The following is a 21,583-nucleotide window of genomic DNA, read 5'->3' on the forward strand; positions in this document are numbered from 1 at the left end:
ATTGATGGGGTAGCTAAAATGTAAAAGTACCTTTCCTTCCCAAGTTCCACCCCTAATTTCTCCAAAAGCAGAAAATGTGGGTAGAATTAAGAGAGTGTTGGATACAGGCATATCTCGGAGCTACTGCAGGGTAGGTTCCAGACCACCACAATAAAGTGAATATTGCAATAAAGCGAGTCACACGAATTTTTTGGTTTCCCAGTGCATATAAAGGCTATGTTTATACTATACTGTAGTCTATTATGTGTGCAATAGCATTATGTTTTAAAAAACCAAGGTACATAACTTAAAATATACTTTACTGCTAAAAAATGCTAACCATCATCTGAGCTTTCAGTGAGTCATAGTAGTAACGTCAAAGATTACTGATCACGGATCACAATAAGAAATAAAGTAATAAAGGAAAAGTTTGAAACATTTTGAGAATTACCAAAATGTGACACAGAGACACAAAATGAGCAAATGTGTTGGAGAAATGGTGCCAAGAGACTTGTTCGACATAGGGTTGCCACAAACCTCCAATTTGTAAATATCGCAGTATTTACAAAGTGCGATAAGGCAGGGCAAAATAAAACGAGGTATGCCTGTGTAAGGAACTAGAAATTTCTAGTGTGTTGAGAATCCCTAAATGAGAATTCTCTAAAACCCAGGGGGCTGATGTTACTGAGTTGTAATGGAAAGGTTGGACTTGTGATGAGATCTAAAATAGGTTTTAAGCTGGAGGCCTAAAATACAGAAAATACTGTGATGTAAGATTCAGAGAGCAGCACAGACTTTGAAGATACATTTTTTAAAAAAGCCTAATTCATTCGAAGAACCAAAGTTCTTTAGAAAAACAGCTGATGCCATGTCTCCAGCACGAAATGCACAAGATGGGCCGGGCATACCTTGACATAATCAGTCTATGTCAAATGGACGTGGGAACCACTTTGAAGAAGCATGTACTACCAAAAGATAGGACAATTTGAGTATCAATTTAAAAATAACTGCAATGGATTATTGAGTTTCTAATAATACTTAAACAAAAGCAACAACAACACCTCATCGGTCACCTTTGAAGAATAATGGAAATGAAATTAGCATGTTAAAAACTGGTAAATAAAGAGAAAGAATCATGTATTATTCCTTCCTTTCCTATATAAATTGAACTCAAGTAAACCAAGAAGTCAATAAAGGAAAGTTGCTCTTAATAATAAGGAAGTCCTGCTAATAAATAAAAAGAGAAAGAACTTCTGGTAAGGTTTAACCCTACCAGTGTTAATGGATATAACAATGTGAGACTCATTTGTGAAACACATACAGTAAAATCAATTAGTTTAATGTTTAATTTATATTTTGCTATGAGTGTTACTATCATTTTCTAATGGGAAACTTGGAGGACGTTTGTTTTGTTTTGCTTTTTCGCTTTTTTTTTTTTCCCCAAAATAAATCAGATGCCAAGTGTCTTAAGTAGGCTAATTAACCAGTAAATAGTGAAGGAGATTTAGTCAAACACACAGCTGGGGAGGGCAAAATTATCTTAAATTATCTTAAAGAGAAGATGAGACCCTAAGAGAGCACTTGTAGATATAATTTACTGCTTTAGGAGGAAGAGATGCAGCCCTTGGGTTTTTACCCCCTTTCTGCTCCTACTTCTCATGATATTTCAAAAAATGAGGAGCACTGATGCTAAACAGCATAAAGGAGGCAGAGAGCAAAGCCACACTGAAGAGAGATTCAATTTTGACTTCTCAGAGGACATTCTCGGAAGAGGCTCTCCTAAGGGAAGAAAAGTAAGGGGCACCTGACGCAGGTGATGACTCTGAGGCCCCAGGAACTTCTGAGCCCAGGTTTAAGGAAGAACTTAAAGAAGAGAACAATTGCTTATGTTTTTGAGAATGATACAACTGTGTATCTTTAGAAATATCTGTACTTTAAAAAACTGCTATGGAACAAAATACCTAGGACTAAACCTACCAAAGGAGACAAAAGACTTGTATGCAGAAAACTATAAGACACTGATGAAAGAAATTAAAGATGATACAAACAGGTGGAGAGATATACCATGTTCTTGGATTGGAAGAATCAACACTGTGAAAATGACTATACTATCCAAAGCAATCTACAGATTCAATGCAATCCCTATCAAACTACCAATGGAATTTTTCACAGAACTAGAACAAAAAATTTCACGATTTGTATATGGAAACACAAAAGACCCCGAATAGCCAGAGCAATCTTGAGGGAAAAAACGGAGCTGGAGGAATCGGGCTCCTGGACTTCAGACTATACTACAAAGCTACAGTAATCAAGACAGTATGGTACTGGCACAAAAACAGAAATATAGATCAATGGAACAGGATAGAAAGCCCAGAGATAAACCCATGCACATATGGTCACCTTACTTTTGATAAAGGAGGCAAGAATATACAGTGGAGAAAAGACAGCCTCTTCAATAAGTGGTGCTGGGAAAACTGGACAGCTACATGTAAAAGAATGAAACTAGATCACTCCCTAACACCACGTACAAAAATAAACTCAAAATGGATTAAAGACCTAAATGTAAGGCCAGACACTATAAAACTCTTAGAGGAAAACATAGACAGAACACTCTATGACATACATCACAGCAAGATCCTTTTTGACCCACCTCCTAGAGAAATGGAAATAAAAACAAAAATAAACAAATGGGACCTAATGAAACTTAAAAGCTTTTGCACAGCAAAGGAAACCATAAAAAAGACGGAAAGACAACCCTCAGAATGGGAGAAAATATTTGCAAATGAAGCAACTGACAAAGGATTAATCTCTAAAATTTACAAGCAGTTCATGCAGCTCAATATCAAAAAAACAAACAACCTAATCCAAAAATGGGCAGAAGACCTAAATAGACATTTCTTTCTCCAAAGAAGATATACAGATTGCCAACAAACACATGAGAGGATGCGCAACATTACTAATCATTAGAGAAATGCAAATCAAAGCTACAATGAGGTATCACCTCACACCAGTCAGAATGGCCATCATCAAAAATCTACAAACAATAAATGCTGGAGAGGGTGTGGAGAAAAGGGAACCCTCTTGCACTGTTGGTGGGAATGTAAATTGATACAGCCACTATGGAGGACAGTGTGGAGGTTCCTTAAAAAACTAAAAATAGGACTACCATATGACCCAGCAATCCCACTACTGGGCATATAACCCGACAAAACCATAATTCAAAAACAGTCATGCACCACAATGTTCATTGCAGCTCTATTTACAATAGCCAGGACATGGAAGCAACCTAAGTGTCCATCGACAGATGAATAGATAAAGAAGATGTGGCACATATATACAATGGAATATTACTCAGCCATAAAAAGAAACGAAATTGAGTTATTTGTAGTGAGGTGGATGGACCTAGAGTCTGTCATACAGAGTGAAGTAAGTCAGAAGGAGAAAAACAAATACCGTATGCTAACACATATATATGGAATCTTAAAAAATAATGGTTCTGAAGAACCTCGGGGCAGGACAGGAATAAAGATGCAGATGTAGATAATGGACTTGAGGACATGGGGAGAGAGAAGGGTAACCTGGGACGAAGTGAGAGAGTGGCATGGACTTATATATACTACCATATGTAAAATAGATAGCTAGTGGGAAGCAGCCGCATAGCACAGGGAGATTAGCTCTGTGCTTTGTGACCACCTAGTGGGGTGGGATAGGGAAGATGGGAGGGAGATGCAAGAGGGAGGAGATATGGGGATATATGTATATGTATAGCTGATTCACTTTGTTATAAAGCAGAAACTAACACACCATTGTAAAGCAATTATACTCCAATAAAGATGTTTAAAAAAAATGCTACGAAACATGTCATTTGGCATTAACTAAAATTGCTTTTAAAGGATCATTTATATGAAGAAATCATTTCTATATGAAAAGCAGAGAAATTTAAGAAGTTATCTGCACATAATCCAGTAAACGATTTGGAGTGAGGAGATTATAGTTCCGGTTTTGTTAATTAATTAAAACCTGTCTGGGCTCAATTTTCGCATCTATTAAAAAAGTAATATTTCTGCTTCCTTCATAAGCTTTTGGTAATAATTTAGAAAGAGAGTGTAAGAAAAATTTTAACTCATGAAGAATTATATACAATTTTGAAATAATTAAGAAAACATTTATTGAATACATGAATACACACTGAATATCAATGAGAGTCTCTATCTTCCAGCTAGGGAATGTTTAATCATAGAATATAACTGATATTTGGTGGCAGCACAACAAAGTTATAGTGAATAAGCACATTAAACCTATTAAGTTCTATAACTATATAATTAGATCTCATGGGGTAGCTGCTTTGTGACATTGTTTTTTTATACACAGATGGACAAACATGGTCATCATGGGATTCAGTTACCTTGTTTAAGCTTTGACAACTGGGAAAATCCAACAAAGCTTTCTAGTAATAAATACTACTAAGCATATCACTGACCTATGAGTGGTTATCCAAGAGATATTTAACACTGAATCCATACCATATGGTTATTCACAGACAGTGTGAACCTGAGGCTTTCCTAGCCTCAATTTCCACATCTCTAGGCTTGAATACTAACAGTCCATAGCTAAGGGGATTAAATGAATAATGCCCCACAGAAAATATCCAATAAATGGTAACTATTCTATTATATTATTATGAAAATTTACACTTGACTTCTTTCAGTTGAACTGGGTACTTGATTAGTAGTTAAAACCCAAAGTAGTGTTTCCTTTTATATATGTTAAGTGAAGTTGTTACCATGGGAATGGTGAATAAGACAGGAAAAGTCTAGATGAAAGTTGGAACTTACCCTGAATTTTCAACTAGAATATTTTCATAAGGTTTCTTCAAAATTTGCCTGTGTGTGCACGTAATCACTTTGGATGATTTCTGCTCTTTCTTTAGATTAACCAATGCATACAAACTCATCCATTCAGACACCTGTTCTTGCTCTGAGCCTTTCCTAAGGCTGTACTACCTCAAAAGCCCTTGCTTCTCATATCTGTCCTCCCATGGCTCCTCCACCAAAAATCCTTCCCCAAAGACTTCAGCTTCTTATGACCTTGTCCTTCTGAGCCCCTACATCTTGTAGGGCTTATTTGTTAAAAAAAAAAATTGACACCATCATGTTGCTTAATATGTTGGAAAACATTTTCACTGCTTATGTCTTCTTTCTCTATGTAAGAGTATATAGTTCTCACCCATCTCTGTATTCTCCTCAGCACCCAGCCAGTAAACATACAGTAAACATTTGCTGAATGAAACAAAAATGGAACTGGTCCAGTATAAATCCCAGGATTAGAAAGAAATTTAAACATTATGTACGTCAATTCCTTACCTAGTGCTTCCATCTTTCCATATTCTTTTCGAGAGATTATCTCGGTGTGAATAACTCTTGTAATAGAGAACTCACTACCACTCAAAATTTCCAGTTTTAAGAAGTCTTAAACATTAGAAGATTGTTTATTTTGTGGGATACTAGAAATTTAGTATTATTGCAGTTATCTTGGTGTTTATCGTAGTCCCCTTCAGATCTACTCATTGCTGATACAATACTGATAATGGTCAATAATGACTCTATTTATACTACAGCATATTTCAAGGAAAACAAATGCTTAGTCTGCATACTTAAGGGTACTAAGCAGTGGGGGTTAAAAATAGGAACTCCAAAAAATGACTTTTCATGTGATTTGGGACAAATTTCTTATATCTGGAACAGGACTCCTTCATAAGATTAACGCTAAAACAGCTAATTAATACTGAAATCAAACACTCTATTTTAGAAATGCTAAAAGCAGTTGAGAGAAGGAAAGTGGGAAAGTTAATATTTCAGCTAGTGATTCGGTTGTATATGGAAACTGAGTATTTGGCTATAAAAATTAATAAACTAAATAATTTGCAGCAACAACATTAATGTATTTGGAGGTGTAAGAAAGTTCAGGGGCAAGCACAGAAACCGGTCCATTCGTCTTTTACATGTAAGTTAGAAGATTCCTTAATCAAAAAACAAGAACTCTATTATATAGGAAGCTAGAGATGGCCTTTGAATTGGTTATGGGAGACTTTTCTTAAAATAAATGTCTTAAGGGCTTCCCTGGTGGCGCAGTGGTTAAGAATCCGCCTGTCAATGCAGGGGACACGGGTTCGAGCCCTGGTCTGGGAAGATCCCACATGCCGCGGAGCAACTAAGCCCGTGTGCCACAACTACTGAGCCTGTGCTCTAGAGCCCGTGAGCCACAACTACTGAAGCCCGCGTGCCTAGAGCCCGTGCTCCGCAACATGAGAAGCCACTGCAATGAGAAGTCTGCACACCGCAACGAAGAGTAGCCCACGCTCGCCGCAACTAGAGGAAAGCCCGTGCGCAGCAACGGCCAAAAAAAATAAAATAAAATAAATAAATTCATTAAAAAAAAAAAAAGTCTTAAGAAGTGCTTCTCAATACATTTGAGATGAAAGTCTATTATGATAAGCATGGTTATTGTTCAGTCTTTTATTTCAGGGTTATATAGCTGCAGGCTTAGGATGACCTAGGAAATAGGGAAGAAAGTCAACAATTTCTTTGCTGTTGAGCAAAAAAAAAAAAAAAAAAAAATTTAGAAAACAGTTATAATTAAATACCAAATTTCTGGTGAAAAATCATGACAATTACTGTAAAGAAAGAAAAAAGAGAAAATAACCCTTGCTAAGTACAACAGTAGACACAAATACAATAGTGAGGAATTCCAGGAATGAAAGAATTAGAAGTGGAGAGAAATAACTTTTAAGATGGACATAAAAACAAGGGGAATTTGCAACAGTAGAAGATTTAGCAATTTAGTACTATTTTGTTAGAAACAATAAAAGCTATCTATATTTAAATGACAGAATGGAGAGAAAGTGTGAATAATCAACAGTAAACAATAAGACATTCTTTTTGACTTGCAACTGTATTTTCTAAAGTTCTTCTCTGTCACTTGACAACTATTAGAGTTATTCCTGCTGACTAAAGGAGGTGAATCTTACCCAGCAACCTTGGAGCAGTTTGAAATACAATTTGAAAATGAGACAAAACATAAAAGAAAAAACCAAGAATTAAATTTTAACTGGAACATCATTGTATGTAATGCATACCTAATAATATGAAAAATAAGATGGTGTAAGAAAGAGCAAAATTATTTTTGGTATAAGATTTTTTTCTTGAATAATATATCAGTGTTGGTTTGGCAAGAAAAAAAAAAAAAAATGAAACACTCCTGATACTAGTATAACCCAGACTGCTTCTTGGGATCTCTTTTTGTTTCTTCGGTGTGCTTATTTTGAAAATGTATCCCAGATCCCAATTTGGGTTAACTAATAGCTAAAGAGGTCTGGTATTCCAAGAAGAGGTAGCGAATGTACAACTTATTAATCTTTCAATAGCGTCAGAAGGCCAACAAGGCTGGGGTGAGGTACGGGTTAGACCAAAGCAAAGATTTATGGCAGCAGGCACTCCCTGCCATTCTTCTTGTCTGGAAAAAGATGCATTACCTGTTTCTTTTTTTTTTTCCTCTCTTTTTTTTAATAAGCAGGCCAGCCCTGTCCTCTGGATCCCAACAGGATGAAAGCTCCAGGAATGCAGAAACTACATGTCCTGCCTCTAGCACAGAGCCCAGCACATAGTAGGTACTGAATCAATATTTGTTAACAGAATGAATATACATCACATCTGTTGTGTGGCAGACCAACTGAAATGACATCTCACATGATAACCACTGGAACAAATGACCTCCTTGCCTTGGAAGACCTTTTGCCCAGAGCAATCCAAAAGCTTTTATGGCACGCCTTGGGGTTAGGTTTAAAAGTCCCAGATCAGGCAGAAGCGCATTGGCAAGCAGAGTAAGGGGCAGTCAAAGACTGTCCTCAGAGAGCAGCCCCAGGGCCTGCGGGAGTGACAGGAGAACGTGGAGCGGCCCAGTTGAGCCTGTGGGTTGTCAGAGACTTGTAGGCCCCAGACATCGATGTCAGTAGTTGAGTGTTTACAGTCCTCTTTAATTAAAAGGTTATTTGACAACTTGAGATGGGAAGCAAAAAGATATCCTCTAGAGTGTATTTCAAGGGCCCTGAGGAGTGCTAAATAAAGTCAAAGGAAATGTGATAACAACCCAGAAAGGAACCTGGGTCCTTTTTACAACTGCTCCCTGACACAGGGTCACACTGGTAACCTTCACTACGGAGATGCTAATGGAGATACGGGCTTTATTCATCCATCCCATTTACTATACCACATGTTCTATGCCTTGCAGCTGGAGTAAGACTGGCTCTGACCTCTGTAGGCTTGAATGATACAAGTTGTTTTCCCTTTAATCCTAAGGATACACTGTTCTGAAGGAGGAGAATTTTCAACAGAAAAGTGTTTGAAGGTGAGCAGAAAGGTTGGTTGTAAATTACTAATTGATAAATTATTATAAGAACAAAAAACAAAAGCATAAGGGAAGCCAAGAGGAAATTATCCAAACAAAAATGAAGGTAACATAGAGAAGAGATAGGGAAGAAACCTAAGATAGGGAGACAAATTAAAGATTTTATACTTTTCGCTGCATCTTTCTTTTTATTCCCCACTAATAAGAATCTGGTTTAGATAGCTTAGGTGTGGAAGTCAACTAGGCATGTAGAGACTAATACAGGTCAAACTTCTAAATAATGATTCCCACAAACAGAAAGCCACACTTGGAGGAGGAGGGCTGATTCTTCTTCAGAAAAAGTGATGATTCTATAATTATAAAAACTGCCAATTAGTGACTATACACTATGCCACCAGGCACAACACAGATGTTTTATATTCATTTTCACTACCTTTTATGGTGTGTATTATCATGTGCTTAACAGATGACAAAACTAAGAGGTTAAGTAACTTGCTCAAGGTCACAAAGAAAAGAAGAGGCGAATTCTAACCTACTTCTCTGACTCAGTTTGAGTTTTTTTCCCATGATACGACCTATAACATTTATTTGTTTAGTGATAGAAGAGTGACAATTTTAGATTTCTCTTTAGGGAGCAATTTCCCAAGACTGTATTTTCCATTTAGCTGTGCCTGAATTATTGATTTGTTTATAACTGTTATCCTTTACCATAAAGATCTATGTTCAATCTGGGGAATAAGAAGCCTATTAGAATGATAGTTTTCTTCATGACAACTGTATCATATATCAATTAAAATGAACATAACTTCCTAACAGCCTGGGCAGGTGTTGCTAAGTAGTATAATACTACACTCAACAACTGTGAGAATCTTGAGAAAAATTACAAATGATAAGCCAGGAGAGCTGCTGTTTCTGAATCAATGCATCCTGCAAAAAAACTTCAAAAATCTCAGAATACTGTACTGAAAACATGTACGAACACAGCACCAAAGAAAAAGGAGGTGAGGAGGAGACTAGCTAGAATATGAGCAAAGCAATAGGAAGCAGAATTAGGGAGTAGTCTCTTAAAGGATGAAATTACCCTGGTAACAGGTGTACATCAAATTTTACAATTTCTAAGTAGCCTCAAAAATCAAACAGTCCCACAGAATATGTCTTTAATTATCCAGTTAAAGAAGGAAGAAAGCATCTGCTTTTCCTTCTTAAAATTTATAATTAACACAGGGCAAGGGATCACAGCCTCCCCTAGTAGAGCAATGACCTCCAATAACATGCTGTTTCTCTGGTTACAATGAAGAATCTTTCTTGCTGTCTTTTTGACAAAAATTGTTCACGTGTTATTGGCATGGTGCCAGAGTAAAAAAAAGATGCGCTGAGCTGAGTGTTTAGTAATTTCTTTTAATTTTAAAATCAAGTAGCAATTATAGTAAAATCTCATAAACTGCTGACCTTTCCCCCTCATCCTCAACTGTGCCCATTTTGAAAAACAGAACCAACAGATGCACAGAGACTTTCGCCACAAATCCTTAGAACACTGAAAACAGCAAGGAAGAAGGAAGAGAGACTAGGTGGGGCAGAGAGCTTGAAAGCTGGAGGGACTGAGGTATGAAAAAAACCGTGATAGATTTCCTGTCTGGGTGGAGGGAGGACGTCCTCAAAATTTTCACTTCTACTTCCTCTCAACTAGACTAGATCAGTGGTTCTCAACTTTGGCTGACATTGACATCACTTAGGCAGGTTTTATTGCCTGGGCCCCACCTCCTAGAAATTCTGATTTAATTAGTCTTGTGTAAGGTTCAGGCATCAGAATGCTTTAGAAACTCCCCAGGTGATCCTAATGTGCAGAGAGGGTTGAGAACCGCTGACCTAAATAATTCAGAGATAGGAATAAATGCAAACCACATGGGCAAAGTTCTAACAGTTTTCACCTCACCAGGAGAAAAAAAATCCTGAGATCTCAAAATATCAGAACCTGAGAATATCACTAAACAATAGCAATAAACCTTCCTTCCTTCCAAGGAAAGGAAAGGAGGTAGAAGAATTTTGTGTGAATCTTTTGTCTGTCCCACTCCTGTAGGAAAGCAATTTTTCTCAGCAGTATACATTGTGCTAATCATTAGACTAGGTACCAGGTACACATAGGAGCATGAAGTCAATTCACAAATGAGGAAACAGCCTCAGAGACGTGAAGGAACTTCCCTAAGGCCAAAGAACAAGGAACGAAGACAGAACTTGATCCCAGATCTGTCCCAAGTCCAAAGCTTTTTCTCTTTTCCGTATCTTCTGGAACATTTCTTCGCACTGGCTAACTTAACTGGTACTGGGACAGAGTGTAACTTCAGCAACATTTTCCACTGCAGGACCTTGAAGAGTTCATTCTAAGGAACTTAATCCATAGCTCTCCTGGCAATTAGCAATCTGACATTGACAGCAAACAGGTAAAAGGGAGAAATATAAAGTAAGGTTGGAGGGGCAGGTAGGAGACTAATGGTAAAGGATCTTGAATGCCAAGTAAAGAGTTTGCAACGAATGAATGTACTAGTTAATTAACAAATCTACAGGTATTGAGGATATGCCCTGTGTTGGGCAGAGAGAACACTCTAAGGCCTAGACAATAGGGAGATATTGGAGGTTTTAGAGTTACTGTATCTAAGTGGCAATCTAATATGCCAAACCAGAAAACAAACTACAAGGAAAAAGAAAACATATCAAAACACTCCTTTCTCATGGTATAATTAGGAAAAAGACAACAACCCAGAAACATTATGGATAAATCCATGTAAGACATTTATCATTCTCAAAAAATAAACTTTGAAAAGAAACTAGGGTTATTTTCAAGCCAAATCCTTTATGTTATTTTTTATTTTTTGTTACAGCTTTCATAGAATTTTTCCAAAGGATGAATTTAGTAGCTGATAAAATACAACTCTCCCACCCAGGGCAGATGGTCAGTATGACATCTTAGGATTGGAGTCAGTTATTAGCATATGTTGGAGTTAACAATAAAAAACTTAATGGATTATTAGTTCCCTTCAAGGCAGAAAGCATATTCTCCAGTTTAAAGGAACAAATTTAAAAATCAGAAAAGAAAAATGGAAACCATTTTAGTCTCCCACAAAGCCAAATAATTAGTTAAAACTCTGTATTTAGGTTACATATGCAAATTAATAGGAAAAAATATATAAAGCTGAATGAAAAAGGAAAGGCTAGGTTACTTTTCTTTATTACTCCAATAGGATGATTTCATACTTTTCATATTTTTATAAAACAACTTGCTTTTCTCCACTTTAAAGGGATATTTAAAATTAAGATAATTTAAACTCTTACAAACAAATGTATACCCTTTACTTCCTGTATATCTTAACTTCCTATTAGAAGTTTCCAGCGTTTTAAAGAATTTAAGGCATTAAGAAGGTTGGCATTTGGAATGGCACAAGAATGCATTTTACATGACATTAAATTAAGCAAATCAACTCAATGTAATAATTTCTTTAGTTATATTTATTATATCAAATATTTAATTATCCTAGTATTTATTTTCATCGTACAGCAATTTTAGCCATACTTTTTAATCCTATGTGAGTGTGTATGTGCATGTGCACATATGTGTGTATAATTTATATGTGGTGATAAACTGATATACATGTTCATTTTTACTCTGGTTCCATTTTCATGATTTCTTGATTCGGGGGTGTATGATCAGAGAGTACAAGTAAAGATAAATCTTATAGTCTCTATGAGTTAGTAGCTTTTGATTTCTTTTAAAAAAGCTTTCAAAGATCTTGTACCTTTTTATTCTTGAAAATGATTAGGACAATGGCTCATTACATACCATAATCTGTGATTTTACAGGACACCAAATACAGCTCTTTCAGGTTTTGTCCTTCCTTTGCAATGACCTCCACACACCTAAAACACACACAAAAAATGGTGAGTTACACTAATGCGTTTCAAGTTAAATTAGCAAGAGTTTGGCCAGGACTATAACAGGAGGAGGTCTGCGTTTGAGGAATGCCACAGCTCTCTCCTTTCAACAAACCTCTTTCAAGGTGTTTCAGGAAAAGGTATTATATTCCCTGCTTTAAACTCAAGTGCTCTAATACCTAAATGACTTTAATTAAATACATTTATGACTAGCACATCTTTTAAAACCAAAGTGATGAAAGAGAGAGATTCCTGTAAGAGTAGTGTTATATTTGGTAATAAAGGATTAGTAAACATGTGCTATATAATGAACATATGTTATTTACATAAAAAATAATGTAATGAAAGTGTAGAATATAGACAGATGGTCATTATAAAAGAACGGTAATATTGCTCATGGTTTAATTATTAATGAGGGACTTTGATAACACTGAAGTACACATCTTGTGAAATTTTATTCAAAATAAAAATGGTTTAAAAATCTGTAACACTGATTAAAGATGAAAGAAAAATCGTACACATAAGAACTTTAAAATCTTTTACTTTAAAATGTCTTATTCTTAACATTTTAAATGAATTGTTGCATACATATAGGCCATTTTCATAATATAGATATGTAAGATTTAAAGTCTTTTCTGGTTTCATTTCAGTTAAAAGGTTTTTGAATGGTGTACTCTGCTCTAATGGACGTAGTGGAACATGTAGTACAGAATTGAATGAACTTTGAAAACAATGATTAACAGCGTGGCTCAGTCCCCTGAATTATCAGAAAAACCTGTACAGTCAAACTGACACATTGGCATATGCATCCTTCAATGCAGCCCCTGTTTTAATCTTTATAAATAACAGTTAAGTAAAAGGGTAAAAGCAAAAAGAGTCATTAACCTTTTCTAGAAAGTAAGGATCAAGTAATTTGATACCTATGTGTGTAATCCATCAAAAAATTACTGAGTATCCATCTCTGTCTTTCAGATATTTTATTTGCTGTCTGGCTTATTTGTAGGTATCTTCATAAAATGTCAGGAAATTTTATACAATTTTACTTCACATAATTTATTACTGAAGGTTAAATTAGTTATAGAGAAGACATATTTTTCTTTTAAAAATATTTTTATAGAATATTGTTTTAATGGAATGATAAACATTTCTAAGTTCCTCAGAATAACTGAATAAACATTTTTTTGGCTATTTAAAAAAAAAAGATATATGATAAAAATGGGTAAGCTCTTCCATTGTTACAACAGAAAACTTAAGACAGTAACAATGTAATTATGATTGATACAGCTTATTATGAAGGGAAATTTTTAAACCTAATTCCGTGTCATTTCGCTTTACCGTAATATTTGAATAAAGTCATAAAAAAGGGAAAATAAAACATTACAGGCAACAACCATGTTTTACATATGACTTTAAAAACTAATTTTTACATACTAAGGATAAAAATAAAGGCCCTAGATGATTATAATATTATAAATAGTTAATAAAAAGTCTACTTTCTACCGTATCAAATATACATAGCTCTCTTTCCTCCTCCATTACCTACCAAAAAAGTTAGCAGATCCAACATTTTGTATGACCACCACAAAATGAAATAAGTTAGTGCAGAAATAATGTTCATATCATTTATTTTGTTCTCATGGTCTTTTCAAATAGTTCAAAACACCTGATTTTACATCTGATTATGGAAAAACTCTAAGCAAATACAATATTCTATTTGTGTTCCTGCCACTTGACTCTATACTAGGTATGCTACAAGCACACGTGAACATTAAAGACACACAGAGCAGACTACAGACAGCAAATAACACAAATTGATTTCAGTGTACAAGCCAGATCAAATGCTATTTCATAGGCAACAAAAACCGGTATTCACATAAAATCAGATAATCAATCACTGGATAAAAACTGTCCTAAAACTGATGAAAGGCTATGAGCATCAAGTTTCCTCCCTACATGACAGAGAAAAGCTATGAATAGATATTACACATATATTTAGCTTACTCAAGAGGCAATAGCCAAGAGAAAACACGTGATTAAGAAATAAAAACAGTATAGTACGTATCTTTTAGAGGAAAAAAAAGAGAAACATAAGACAAAAGCACTTTGCTTTTACAAAGGATCACCTAGGATTTTTGTTCTTTTTTAAAATTTCTTAAAAATTAATTAATTAATTATTTTAAAAACAAGGAATGCTTCATGAATTTGTGTGTCATCCTTGCGCAGGGACCATGCTAATCTTCCCTGTATCGTTCCAATTTTAGTGTATGTGCTGCCGAAGCGAGCACTTGCTCTGCTTTTAAAAGTTCAGTCACATAAGGTTTTCCAAATACTTTTAATTACCCTGTAATCACAGCCAGTGTGCTAGAAGTTATGCACAACATAAAACTATTCCGCAAATAGGAATTCATGGAGGAAAAAGAAGTATTCCTTGGAAGATTTTTAGCAAAAATTATTATTTTTTTAATTTAAATATCACATATTTCATGGATGTGATATTTGAGAAGTCCCAAGTTCTGTGAACCTGGTCTGAAACTCAATATCATATTAACACACAAAATTGAGTGGTTCAAATAAATAGGTAAAATAGCTATTTTTTTGAGAGTTGAAAATGGAAGTGGTTTATATTATCCTGTTACTGCAAATTGGTGAAAATGGAACCCCACATCAGGTCCCTGGCTAGTGTCTGAAGCCCTGTGATTAGTCTAGGCCTAGTTTCCCAGGCAGCTTGTAGTGACAGCAAGTCATGATGAGAGACCACGCTGGTGACTGTCCTTTCCTTCTAAAACTTTTAGAGTCTATTCTAGAGTATATTTACAGGAGGTACCCTAACACAAGTCTGTCGACCACATTTACTCTAAATAATTCTACTCTGTTTTAAGAGTCTTGGCTTTAGTCATGACCTTTATTTAGTGTATTAACATCAGAGAATTTCCCAGTTCACTGCATAGACTGTATGCAGGCAACAAACAAGGCTTAGTAATTTACACCTTTTGACTACAGGTATTCATGTAAATTTTTAAGGGGTATTAAAAATGATACCAAAAAAAGGGAGGAATGTTTGCAAAGTCATAGTCTGTGAGAAGCAGAGTGAAAGAACCAAAGACCACATTTAAAACCTTTGCTTCTCCATCCCCTCTCCTATTCACAGATACCAAATAGGAGAATATTCATTAATCTCAGTGATTAACTATAGTTTTGTCCCTAGGGGTAAGCCATGAATTCCTAAACTCAGAATCCAGAATTCAAAATTTTCCCATTATCCCCCTACCCGTCCCCACCATCCCTAAGGATAAACCTCAGAATACCATATGACCAACATTTTCTATGGGTCAGTGCATTCAAAGATTTCCTATTTCATGCATGACAACCTAAGGAATTACAAAACTTGGGAAAAGAACAATATCCTTAGGGAAAGTAATAATCTATAAGATTATTAAGAACAAATTCATAATATAGGAATATGGCATAGTGGAAAAATGCAGAAGAATATCAAATATGGTTAAAGTAGCCCATGAACATCAAACACAAACCTACTAAACCACCTTTCCGAGTTCTGAGAAACAAGAGGAGACATGTTTTAACAAGAGTGCATAAAGAATCAGAAGACATACATTCTATTCTCACCTGCATGAAACCACAAAACAACCCCTATCTTCTTCGAAGTCCCACATCATCATTCTTTATAAAAATGTGGGCCTATATGAAAAATTTCTCCAAATCAAATGTCCTAGGTTCATTTAAATATATTTTAGTTCATTCTGAATTGCCTCCCCTCAGATTATTTTCTTGCTTTTATGTTTTGGCAGGGTTCTGAAGAGAATTAAAAAATTGCGACCATTGTAAATTCCTGAGTAACAGCTGTTGAGTTCATATATATATAAACTCTGTTAGAACAGTGAAAAGGGCCAGAAAACCTGCTCCAAAGTATCCAAAGCATCCAGAATTATTTTTTATAATAATGTGATTTTATGCTCACTTGCTTTTGATAATGTTCTAAAATGCACCTAAAACATTTGATGAAATATGAAAAACAGCAAAAAGGTACTTTTGTGAGCAATATAGGGTTTTTTTTTTTGAAGAAGAAGAAGAGAAGGCATTACTTAGTTTCAGTGGAGGCAAAAATCTGTCTCCCTAGCAATAGATTCCTAGTAACCTGATTTATGTGAAGGGTAAAGGTTAATGAATTAAGCTGTGTAAGCTTCAAAACTATCAAAGGAATTCAAAAGAGCCTTGAATTATAGAAAACAATGGCCATTCTACATACATACCAAATTTTTATGTTTTTTGTCTCCTACTCAAAAGCTGGAACCTGGCATTAGTGACAATTGAAAAGAACTAATGAGGAAATATGACTACATTGCTTGCAAAGAGGAGTGTCCTAGGAGACCTTGTTACTGTTTGTGATGTGTTTCAAATCCAAATGAAGCTAATTGGAGCTGCCAGACACTGGTTTGCAAATCTCACTTTAAAGGACAGGCTCAATCACCTTAGAGGTGTGAAAAGAAATGTCCCCATTAGAGATGCATTAGTATGTGGCTTGGTGAATTTCTAAATAAACTTTAGGTTGTTCTTTCCTAAGTCACTTTTGTATTTGGATAATAGATATATCTTCAAGCAGAAGAAAAAAATGCAACAAGACAAAAACAACCCTACAGATTTAAAACAAAAAGTATGAACAGTGCTATAAAGTAATTGGCAAATAAGTGCAACGGGGAGCTAAGTACGTTTAAGGTCGAATAAACACGTAGATCAAACGTTAAAACTCCTGAAATACAAACACGTCATAAAAGTGATCTATTTGGGGGTTTCAGAAATAGAACTTCATTTTCATCATTTCCTGAAACTAGACAAGCCAACAAACCACCCTGTGTTATATAGATTGTAAGTGGGTAAAAGCAGAAGAGGCTGCAACACACACACACACACACACACACACACACACACACACACACACACACACGAAAAGGAATAAAAAGGATTTACAAGATCTAAAGAGAGAAACAAGGGAGCAAACTTGGTTCAATTCTGTGCTACAAAAGCTCATCCTGACTAACTCATATACGGGTCATTTAAATGATAGCAGAGGTCACCAAAACACAATTTGGCATCTTACACAAAGAATAATGATATTTGATTGATTTTTCTAAAGCCCCAAATCGAGTTTTACTAAAGTATAGTCCAATCCCAGTGCAGCAAATGAATGGACATGATTTATAGGTATACCCTGCTTTCAGAATGTGCACTATGTAACAGATTTCTATGTTAAAAAAAGGTGAATTTACAGTTAAACATTTACAAGATGAATCAATTCAAGAATTTACTAACAGTACCTTTCCCCTTATATGTGAATATAATTTCATTTATAAACATTCCATTCATAGGTACTCTTTCTAGTAACAGGACACCTTAACCTTACACAGCATGCAGTGGTTATTTTTATCTTTAACTTAAAGAAATGTACATAATGACAAATGAAAGCCTATTTTGAGAAAGTGATACATGGCATCAAATTGATACATTGAGCGCCCTTTGTATTTCATGGTACACTTTCTTGTAAACGTTCTTCTATTCCATCCCTTTAACAGCACAGTATCAAATGTATGCTTAAGTCAATTTTTCATGCAAACATCTAAAGATAATCTCATAAAAGAGATGCTCACTGCAAGAGAGATTTTTTTAAAAGGATGACTTGCAATTAAAGTGCTAAAGCGTTCACTCGAAACACAATATATCTCAGGGGCAAAGACTAGGAGTGACATGCAAAATGTCACCAGCTCCACCAGTTACAAGTCTCTTGGGATATTCATTAAGTTCTCACTTACCAAATGTTATTCTCTGGAAAGCCAATATCTGATTAGTGAATCCAAGATTAATTTAGGTAGTTGCTACTTAAACAGTGGAAAACTGATGCCCATTTTGGCACACAGAGATAGTGAAAGATTACACAATGAGAAGAGTGGTTTGTTTGTTTTTAATAAGATGTACCACAATAAGTGGCCTGAGATGTTATTGAAACGTAAATTCTATGGGTTTACATCTCTGCCAACAGAGGTGTTACACCTTTGGAAGAGGTAGAGCAGATGTTGTCACCTGCTGATTCTGTCTGGACCACCCTTTCCCTGACAGTCTCTAGCATTAAGTAGGTTTCCTAACTGGAGAGTAAGTAGGAGTTAGCACTGAAAAAGGAGTAATACAACAGCAAAATAATATTTTCTAACAATATTTAGGAGCGACCATCACAAACCAGCTCTTACGGGAATATTTTGTTCCTTCACTTATATAGCAAAACATGTTTAATGTAATTTGAATGTTTCTTAGAGAACTTTAAAAATGTTTTTCAAATAGAATAAAGCCTGCAGTATTTTTTTAAATGCACATTTTCCTTAAGCTACTAAGAAACAAAATGGTTAAACGTTTTTCCAAAGCAAGGGGGCAGGGGAGAGGAAACCAAACTAACACATTTGGATAAACTTGGTTCTGGCTTTAATATTTCAGATACATTTATCCAAAAGTCTTGTTTTTAATTTTAGCCGTTGTTCCATCCTTTTACCGCAGCTACACTAAACCATTATATAATAACTTGAGCTAACTTTTTCTAAGCGTGCCTCCAAATATGCAAGAAGCAGAAAAAAGATTCTAAGCTATTTCTGATTTATTTCAACAAGGTTTTATTAAGTGTAAATTATGTGTCAGAAATGTTAAAAGATCTAATCAGAAAGCCACATTATTATGAAATGATGGACATAATACTTATAACCTTGATAAATCAACTACTATTTATCTTTGCTGCTATGGCTGATATTAATGTTCATACCCAGCAGCAGAAAAAGCATATCACTATCTCTATATCTACTGAAAATCAACTGAAAAGAGTCATGTTTCAGGACTGAAGGAAATGCTAGAAAGAAAGGGAAGGGGAAAATTTAAAGGTAAGACTTCCTAATTCAGCAGTTTAGTCATTCTTCAATGGAAAAAAAAAAAATGTAGTTATTTTGAAATAGGAAAAGTTAAGAAATCTCCTCCATCCTTAAAGTTTTTGGGGTTCCATTAATTTATAGCCAATATCTCTGGGGGAATCCAGGCATTGCACAGTGTTGATACAGTTAAGACTGGTGCTATCTTTATGGTATTCTGGCATATTTTAAGATAGAGGGTGGAAGAGAAGATTTTATTATCCTACATGTAACAAAAATTTACTGTGTGGAAGCAAAAGCCCAGGCCCTGAAAAAAAAAAAACAAAACAGGAATATAAAAACGTATAAAACTATGGTCCAGTTCAGTGAATTGTGATTCATCAGAGCCCATTCCTTTTCTGAAAAAAGAGTCAGGCAAAATTCTGGCAAGTTCCAACTCCTACCCCGTCCTACAATAATAAATAAGAACTTTAATGGTAAAGCTAGAAATATTTCAGACTTGTTAGGCTTCCAAACAGCTAACATGAAATTTAGATGGAATATTAAACATACAGTTGATGGTAATCTCCCTGCCCATCTCCACCCCCATTACACTTACTGCTTTAAGTATTGATGAGAAAGTCTCAATTCAACAGACATCATATATTTTAAGCTCACCTTTAATTTAAAATGGATAAGACAAAATTATTTTAGTGGACTATAAAAGTATACTGAAGATGAGATTTCAGGCATTATTCAGGAAAGAGTTAAGTACTTCCTTACCAGAAGACGCCACAAGTCGGCTTTGTAGTGACTAATTGCCTCTTTAACCTCTGTACTGGGGGAGCTGGCCTGTGCTTCAATACCAGTTTTGTGATAGAGCCAAAGACTGATGTTCAACAGAGACCTCCCATGACCTGTGTAGCCAAGGAGTTAACTCAGACAAGATGCTGACAAAAGGTTTCCTTCTCACTTGGGAAGGCACAGAATCTCTTTTTGGATAAGCCAAATTCTCAGAAGACTATAAAACACAGCAGTAAAGACAATTTATAAAAGTCAAAAGAATGGTTTCACTTTAGCTAACAGTGATTCCCAACATCCCAATGTACCACTCAAAATTTTGTTTGAGAATGGTTTTAGCAATATGAAAAAACTATATTTGTAAAATGCAATGAAGAGGGCACCTAATTTGATATCTTTGAAAGCTTATAATTAGATAGCTGTAGTAGGACACAAAGAAAGCAGGTCAACATTCTCCATTCCAAATGTTTCCCACATGCTTCAAGCATTCATATTCAGGAAGCCTGCACTTTGTCACTAATTTTTAAGCTTAGCACATTTCTGGCCCAATCAAAAGCCAATAAAAGAATTTTTACAGGTGATTTTAAGTACAATTATAAAAAACTAATTAATCCTGTAATTGGGAGAAGAAAATGGTGAAGGCTTCTTATTAGTTTCTGAAAAAGAAGGTATGAGGAAGGAGTTCTAGGTTAGGGAGCGGGAAAAGTATAGGCAGTAGGAATAAAGTTACCCGCATATTCATTCAGAAAGACCAAAGGAGAAAGATCACGTGGCACTGATGAAGACAAGGACACTACATAAATTTGACCTTATTGATGCTTAGCTAGATTGAACTCTGAACCCTTTGAGGCTTAAGGGTCATCACTGCTGAATTCATAAAACCTACTTCCAAAGCTCTGGGACTCCCATTACTTTATTCCTATTTTCTTCCATATCATTACATATTAATGTCATGTTAGGGGTGAAATAACCTTTGCTCTAACATTTACAGGAAAGAGAGGCAGCGGGTCACATTTAGTTGTTTTGGTACATTATGTTTACATGGAGAGATAACTTTCTTAGTAAAAAGAAATAACATTTACACTTCTTTAAAAATAAAAAAGAAAGAAACAATTCATATATTTCTACAAACTACAATAAGGGACATTAACCAAGAATCCTCTTATGAAAAGTATGCAGTTTATATTTTTAATCCCAAAGGAAGAATGACAACTGATTTCAGTTAATTTTTATTTATCTGAAGGATAGAGAAACAAAGGCCTCCCCATTTCCTTCTTAAATAATATTCAAGTAAATGCAATAGAATGAGATTTTTAAATTCCAGAGAAAGGCTATTGAACCTTACTTAGCTTCACCTGGCCAGTTCAGTGATACTTGACACTGTAAAGTCCATTTGCCTGTAAAATATGCTTCTAGAAGATTCTTTCTTAACACTTTAATTTATCCAGCAATGACAAGAACTGATTATCAGCAATTTAATTTATATTCAAAGTGCTATGTAGTATAGATGTGCACATGTATATAAATACACTTATAAATACAATTCTTAACAAATACACTTTTCCCTTCCCAATCAACAAATA

At 35.2% G+C, this 21,583-nt stretch overlaps 1 protein-coding gene and 1 non-coding gene across 3 annotated transcripts in view; both read right to left on the bottom strand.

Moving 5' to 3' along the window:
- Positions 1–21,583, bottom strand: part of FBXL17 (F-box and leucine rich repeat protein 17) — a 467,882-nt gene that overhangs the window by 146,111 nt on the left and 300,188 nt on the right. For both annotated transcript variants that reach the window (XM_059916861.1, XM_059916860.1), the window contains one exon: positions 12,215–12,291. In XM_059916861.1, coding sequence (XP_059772844.1) covers positions 12,215–12,291 — 77 coding nt within the window. The remainder of the gene's footprint in view (positions 1–12,214; positions 12,292–21,583) is intronic.
- Positions 14,485–14,591, bottom strand: LOC132364263 (U6 spliceosomal RNA). Its single transcript, XR_009502802.1, has one exon. It is a non-coding gene; the product is annotated as a U6 spliceosomal RNA (small nuclear RNA).

Source organism: Balaenoptera ricei, chromosome 3 (assembly GCF_028023285.1).
Source record: "Balaenoptera ricei isolate mBalRic1 chromosome 3, mBalRic1.hap2, whole genome shotgun sequence".
NCBI classification, from domain to species: domain Eukaryota; kingdom Metazoa; phylum Chordata; class Mammalia; order Artiodactyla; family Balaenopteridae; genus Balaenoptera; species Balaenoptera ricei.